At 51.3% G+C, this 7,500-nt stretch overlaps 1 protein-coding gene across 17 annotated transcripts in view; it reads right to left on the bottom strand.

The window, feature by feature from the left end:
- The window catches only part of Pka-C1 (Protein kinase, cAMP-dependent, catalytic subunit 1), an 865,648-nt gene that overhangs the window by 56,302 nt on the left and 801,846 nt on the right, over nt 1-7,500 (bottom strand). Inside the window, exon 1 of one of the 17 annotated variants that reach the window (XM_070144828.1) lies at nt 2,715-4,390. The exons of the other annotated variants lie outside the window; for them this stretch is intronic. Coding sequence (XP_070000929.1) covers nt 2,715-3,120 — 406 coding nt within the window. The 5' untranslated portion in view covers nt 3,121-4,390. Of the gene's footprint in view, nt 1-2,714; nt 4,391-7,500 lie in introns of those variants that run through there. 17 annotated transcript variants of the gene reach the window in all.

Here is a 7,500-nt window from a genome sequence, read left to right as displayed (position 1 = left end):
GAGAGAGAGAGAGAGAGAGAGAGAGAGAGGGAGAGAGAGAGAGGCAGACAGACAGACAGAGAGAGACAAACAAGCATACAAAAACGGACAGAGAGTGACACAGCGACCCCAGAACCTCCTTCCCCATCCCACAGACCGAGACGTCCCCAAGCACGGCCGCTCGGATGCTGCGCTCATTGAGGCTCGAAAACATTCACTTACAACGCCATCGCACTCACGTCGTAGATTCACATTCGCACTTGCATAAGTCTCTTACTCTCACGGTCGCTGATTTGCAATCGCAGTCACTTACAAATCCTTATTCTCGCGGTCGTAGGTTTACGTTTACACTTACAAAACCTTCCTACTCTCGCAATCGTTATACACTCGCACTTACAAGAGCTTCACACATCTGCAGTTGTCTATTTACACTGACACTCAATCTTACAAAAAAAACTTTACAATCTCGCGGTCGCAGGGGAGGGATGTACGAGAAAGGAACTGCAATCTGCAACTCTAAGTGCCACGAATTTACCGATGCTTACACAATAAAAGCGTAACAACGGGCAAATTCACAAATGTCCTAGATTTACAGAGGTCATGATAATAAGCAACATCCTTCAGTCTTCCTAATAACGCTGAATTGGCTATCATCTCCGAACCAAAATCACCTTGAATTACGGGACACGTTAAGCGGCTCAACTTTTTGCCAACTGTGCACACAAAGACTCAAAAACACAAACACACACAAACTGTAGTCACCGGCGATACGGGAATGACGTTCGATGAAAAGAGGAACACAACAATAAATAAATCACACACACACAAACAATGAAGTAAATGTCATAAAAATTGAAAAGGAGTAGAACACAGAGACGGCTACGATAATTGACCGGGGAAGGGAACAAGGGGAGGGAGAATGGATGGAAAGGAGGAAGTGAGAGGAAGTGTAGATAGAAGAGAGAAGGAGGAAACCGAGGATAGAAAAAGGCGACATACATATAAATAGATAGAAAGATAGACAGATAGACAGATAGAGAGTGACAAATAGATATATAGGTAGATAGATTAGTATTAATTCTATTTGTGTATATTCTTTGCTGTGACATGCTGTCTCTTTTATTTTCCTTCTAAATCTCCCCCTGTGTGCAAGAAATGACCGTGAGACAGAGATAAAGAGAGGGAGAGGGAGAGGGAGAGGGAGAGGGAGAGGGAGAGGGAGAGGGAGAGGGAGAGGGAGAGGGAGAGGGAGAGAGAGAGAGAGAGAGAGAGAGAGAGAGAGAGAGAGAGAGAGAGAGAGAGAGAGAGAGAGAGAGAGAGAGAGACAGACAGACAGAGAGAGACAGAGAGAGAAGAGAGAGCACTAAACATACGCCGCAATCCTTATCCGATCGAGGACCATCCCCCATGTCACAATTCATAAATAAATCACCCCGCCCCCATCACTCTGACTATCTCCCCCACCACACCCTCGCCAGAAGCCTCATACCTGCAGCGCATGACCTCCGCATAGCCTCCGCATGCGATCAAGGAGGCATGCTACACCCCCCTCCCTCCCCTCACCCCACATCCTTTCGCCGAGGAGGAGGTGATGCAATCTTAAAAGGGACTACACGTGTCCGCTGGCCACCTCGCGGGCCCTAACCTCGGCCAACCTCGCCTTCTCTCTTCTTACGTAATGGTCGCTCCTTCTATACCGGTCGGGCCTACGGCGGCGGGGCCAATTTTGGACGGCGCTCGGATGCGGATCCTTCGTTTCAAAGGGATAAAAGGATGGGGGGGGCGATGAAAAATGAAGGGGGGGAGGTGACGGGGAGGAGGAGGGAGGAGGAGGTGGTGGGGGATGTGTGGGAGGGAGGTGGTGGGGGTGGGAGGTGTGAGGGAGGGTGGGGGGATGGGGGAAGGAGGTGGTGAGGGGGATGGGGAGGCAGTGACGGGGAGGAGGAAGAGGAAGTGAGGGGGAGGAAGATAATGAGAGAGAAAGGGGAAAGGGTGGGTAAGGTATGAGAAGAAAGGGCAAAAAGGGAAGCAAAGGGCAGAAAGGGAAGGAAAGGGAAGAAAGGGAAGGAAAGGGAAGGCAGGGAGAGGCAAACTTCGGCATCCGGGACTCTTGCCAGGGGCGAGGAATGTCAGGTGGTTAACACCCAGGGGAGGAGGACGAACTGAGAGGGGGGGAGGGGGGAGAAGGGGGGCACGGTTAGCGGCACCCCCTCCCCCCGCGTCACCCCATCCCCCTGAGGCACCCATGCCGTTATGCTTTGCTGTATTGGAGTCTCCCCCGAGCCCCTCCGCGAACCAAATTCACTGTGACCTTCGGATGCCGTCATTTTTCACCTCTCTCTCTCTCTCTCTCTCTCTCTCTCTCTCTCTCTCTCTCTCTCTCTCTCTCTCTCTCTCTCTCTCTCTCTCTCTCTAGCACTACGACTGTCTCTGTCTGTCTCTGACTCTACCTGCCTACCTGCCTGTCTGTCTGTCTGTCTGTCTCTTCATAATACCAATCAGATAAGAAACAAACAAACAAACAAACGAGAACCGATAATTTTTTAGCGATCTTCTTTCGGATAACAGATAGCAATTAAGAATCAATCACAATGACCACCGAATATATTTTCTAAATGAGATCAGAAAGAGGAACATCAAAAAATAAAATAAACAGGGAAATTCTTCTGAAATGTTTTCCGTTTTACAGACCAATAAACGAATCCCTTGGCAGAAATAAGGCCGGTTCTACTAACACGAGAGAGGCGCCGGATCCAGCCACGGGTGTCGGAAGCGCTGCACGACCCCCGCCGCCCACTGCAACAGGTTCTTCACGCCCACGCCGCCTTCCGAACCGCCCTCGGTGCCGCCCTGGAGCTCGTCTCGCTCGTGGGCGGCGGGCAGGATCGGGCGGCTCGTGCTGTTGCTGGCGTTCAGGACGGCGTTTTTGCTGCCCCGTCTGCTGCTCGAGTTCCTGCTGGAGCGCCTGCTGCTCGACCTGCTCATGGTTAAGCGGGACAGCAGGGAGAGCGCGCGGCCTCCTCCTCCTCCTCCTCCACCGCCGCCTCCTCCACCACCTCCTCCTCCTCCTCCTCCACTCACGCTGTCATTCATGTTGCTCCCGACGCCCAGGGAGTTCCTCGATCCTCCTGAGACGCGCATCCCCCCTTCGGCGCCCTCACACACAGTCACCACCACAAAGCTGTCTTTTTACTCCTCGGGGGCGCTACGTGGCCTCCTCGGGGCGCCGCATCCTCCTAAACTTGGCCTCTGTGGCCTTGGGCGAGGCCAGGGCCCCCGACATAAGCGCCCCCGTAAACCACTTTCATGAGCCGCAGCCAACGGCACCGTGAGGCTGCGCCGAGCTTCGTCGCGGGCACACGAGAGGCCCTCCGCACACTCGCCTCCCGAAGGCGTCGCTTCAGTTTCCAAAGGCACACGCCAGCTTGCTCTCTGTCTGCTCGAGCTGCTCCACCGCACACGCAGGGCGGAGTCAGACGACACCCCTCGAGACGAGGCCACACTCCACCTCCGCCTTCACTCCTCCTGCTTCGGCGACACAATGGAGACCACGCGTTCGACGGGTTAGCCTCGACGCACAGGTGGGTGGCCTCTCGCCGCCGCCCGACCACCTGAAGCGGCCGCCGTCGATCGCCCCAAGTGTGCCCGGGAGGACTCGAGGGGGCGGGGGGGTGGATTCACGTGTTTTTTATTCCCTTTTCTTTGGGACGGAGGAATCCCGTGCAGCTCGGCAAACGATGCACGACACACGCGGAGAGCGAGATAGGGACACTGAACCGCGATGGCCTGGCAGCTCGGGAGGCACTCGACTTGGCACCCTTAATCACTTGTCATCACCACCGCCGCCAACACAACTTCGAACCCTCACAACACAACACTGCAACACCGTCGGGGGAGAAAAGGACAAGATGGCGTTAAAGGGAGGGAGAGGGGAGGGCGGAGACAGAGGTCGTTACATAACACGAACATCTTGTGTAACAGCCGCCGTTACTGGCAGATCGGGAGGCTGCGAGTCAGTCGAGATCCCCCGAGGGCGGGCTCGCCGGGAGGGTCATCTCAGGAGCATCCTTTTGGGGCAGGTCACGAGGAGGGGGAGGGCGAGGAGAAGAGGGAATAAAAGGGAGAGAGAGAGAAGACGACGGGATATCTTGCTCCCGTAGGTGAGGCTCGGTCGGACGCAGACAACGAAAGGCACAGCCGTGGAAGTGTGTTTAAAACGGCATCTCTCCACGCGGCGAAGGAGCACTATCACTGGCGAGCTGTGGCGCCGACGGTAATTCACCGACGTAGAAATTCCCTTGATTTCCTGCCAGGAGAGCGCGCGGCGGCGGGCGAGGGCAGGCGTGAGCGGGCGTGAATGAGCGCGGGCGGCAGCGACTCACTGGTCCCGCGGGCACAGTGGCACGAGAGGTACTGGCTACCCCATACCCAGTGCCACCTGACCGCCACGCTCCGCCCTCCCTCCTCCGCCTCCCTCCTCTGCCCGACACCCCATTCACTCCGTTCTGTAATCCCTCCTGCGCTCCCTCATTAATCCCTTTATTACTGGATTTAACTGACGTAATGGGGTTGGGGAAGGGGAGGGGGAGGGAATGGGGTTGGGGAAGGGGAGGGGGGAGGAGGGGGAGGGAATGGGGTTGGGGAAGGGGAGGGGGAGGGAGGGAAGCTGGTGGTTAAGTCGGAATCCACCGAGAGGCTCTTTACTTCACACACACACACACAAACAACAAACAATATAAACATCTTGCTGCAACACAAACAAAAGACGATGACAGAGCTACAGGAAGAAAACAAAGAACACAACCATTAATAACCTCCACTACGAACGTAATTAAAACGATGAATCACCTGATTGTCATCATGAACAATCACCTTCACCTTCAAACATATATACACGCACATTGCACAAATATGCGCATATAAACAACTATTATGGTACAATCTAAACTTTCAAACTAAAACACATATACAACTGTATCACATACATACACATACAAACATACATTCGAACAAATGCATACACACATACACTTACACAAATACATACAGACAGACACGCGCACATACGCATCAACATACAAATACCCATACATACACAGACACACAGACACACACACACAGACACAGACACACATACACCCATCACCTGTGATCCGATACCGAAGACCCACAATAAAAGGATGCGGGAAGGGTATGGGATAGGGGGAAGGGGTGGGGGAAGGGGTGATGGAGAGAAAGATGGGAAGAGGGAGGGGGGGGAGGGAGAGGTAGAACAGGTATGATAGCATATGTTGAAAGCGGGATGAAAGATGGGAAGATGGGGAGGAGGGGGAGGCTTGTGGGGGATGGGGAGGAGAACGGGGGGGATAGCTGTATCTCCTGTTCCTCAAAAGATACCTATGTATGGGTGGGCGAGGAGATGAAGGATAGCGCGTCTGGTGTAGGGCGTGAGAGGAGAGGAGAGGCAAGGAGAAGGAAGATTTTTTTTTTTTGTTTTTTTTGGGGGGAAGAGGAGGAAGGGGGTGGAGGAGGAGGAAAAGGAGGAAGAAGAGGGGGAGGAGGGAGGGAGGGGGAGAAGAAAAAGGATGAAGAGGAAGAAGAAGAGGAGGAGGAAGAAAGAAGAAAAGAGAAAGACGAGGAAGAGAAGAGGAGAAAGGAAGAGGAGGGGGAAGGTAACCGACTGAATGAAAAGATAAAAGAAAAGAAAAAAAGAGACAAGGTGTAGAAGAAGAAAGCCATTTAGATGATATTAATAAGACAACGATTTAAAAACAAAAATTGAATCAGAGAATTTCCGAACCCCCACTGTACGCATCAGAAGGTCCTGCCCCCCCCAGATATATATATATATATATATATATATATATATATATATATATATATATATATATATATATATATATATAATATATATATATAATAAATCATACATTGTCAAAAAATAAATAAATAAATAAAAAGCAGAAAAGTTACTCAAAACATAACAACAAGAGAAGAAAACAAAACAAAACAAGATATGTAACCGAAGGAAAGAGAGAGAAAAAAAACCCTTGTCACGTGCAGGTGGGTAGGCAGAGGTCACATGAAGGGGGTTGGGGAGGAAGGTGAAGTAGGTGGGGTGGGGAAGGGAGGAGGGAGGGAGGGGGGGGGGGGGGTTCTTCGGCGCGTGAGTCATCCCGTCCGAGATTGACTTACATTTCAGCCTAACCAACCTCCATCTCGGCGCTGGCCTTGTCATTTTTTCCCCCTTCTCTGCCCTCCCGCGGGCGCCGTGTCGAGTGTCGCGAACTGGACCCGAACTCTCGCCCACACGCTCTCTCCCTCTCTCACTCCTATTCCTTCTCTGTCTGTCTGTCTGTCTCTCTTTCTCTCTCTCTCCCAACCCTCTCTGTCTGTCTGCCTATCTCTCTTCCATTCCCTATCCTTCTCATTCTCTCACTTCTTCTCTTACTCTCCCATTCTATCTTCCTCCCTTTCCCTCCATCTCCCCAAAAAAAAGGAAAAAGAAAGAAAGAACGAAAAAAATAGTATGTCCTTGTTTCGCAACGAAGAGGCGGAGGGATAAAGGTGATTATAGGTCAATCAGAAATATTAATTGCGGATCTCTTTCTATAGTCTTATCTATATCATCATCTCTTTCTTCTTCTTCATCTACTTTTCTTCTTCATGTTCGTCTTCTACATTTTCTTCCTCCTCCTCCTTCTCTTCTTCTTCTTCTTCTTCTTCGTCTTCTTCTTCTTCTTCTTCTTCTTTTCTTCTTCTCTTCTGTTTCTTCTTCTTCTTCTTCTTCTTCTTTACCTTCTTCTTCTTTACCTTCTTCTTCTTTACCTTCTTCTTCTTCTCCTCCTCCTCCTTCCCGTCTATTTATCTTTACTTTTCATTTCCCCTTTCCTCCACCTCGCCTGTTTCCTAATCAAGAAAAGAGCTCCTGAAGTGCCACGGTTCAGGCATGACACGATAGAGCTGATGAACGAACTACAGGCTCTATGGAACGCGTCACAGAGCGCTCTAAATGAATAAGGAACGCCTCTCATGCACGATGATAGGCACTTTCTTACCCTTGATGAATGTGACGTCATTGTTTCTAAAAATAACAGGTCAGTGAACTCCATACGTAGGTGTAATACCCCCCCCCCTCCTCTTCACTTCTCCCTTTCTTTCTCCTTTCTTCCCTTCCCCCTACTTCTCCCTCCATCTCTCTTCTTCCTCTCCTTCTACTTCTCCCATCTCTCTTCTTCCCCTCCTCCTACTTCCCCCTCTCTTTCTCTTCCCCTCCACCTAATTCCCCTTCTCTTTCTCTCTCCTCCCTCCCCTCTTTCCCTTCCTCGTCTCCTCACTCTCCCTCTCTCTCTCCTTCCCCTCCCTCCACACACCCTGCTCCTCTCCCTCCCTTCCCCCTCTCTCGTATCCCCCTCCCCATTCCTCAGTTTCACCCCGGGAGCGAGTGTTGACAGCCATATGCGAAAAAATATGTGATTAAAATAAATGCAAGAGCAAAGCAAAAACAACAAATGACAGGGT

The sequence above is a fragment of the Penaeus vannamei genome, chromosome 32 (genome assembly GCF_042767895.1).
Source record: "Penaeus vannamei isolate JL-2024 chromosome 32, ASM4276789v1, whole genome shotgun sequence".
Taxonomy (NCBI): domain Eukaryota; kingdom Metazoa; phylum Arthropoda; class Malacostraca; order Decapoda; family Penaeidae; genus Penaeus; species Penaeus vannamei.
Note: the sequence above shows the minus strand (reverse complement) of the source record. Positions and strands in the feature narration are given on the sequence as shown.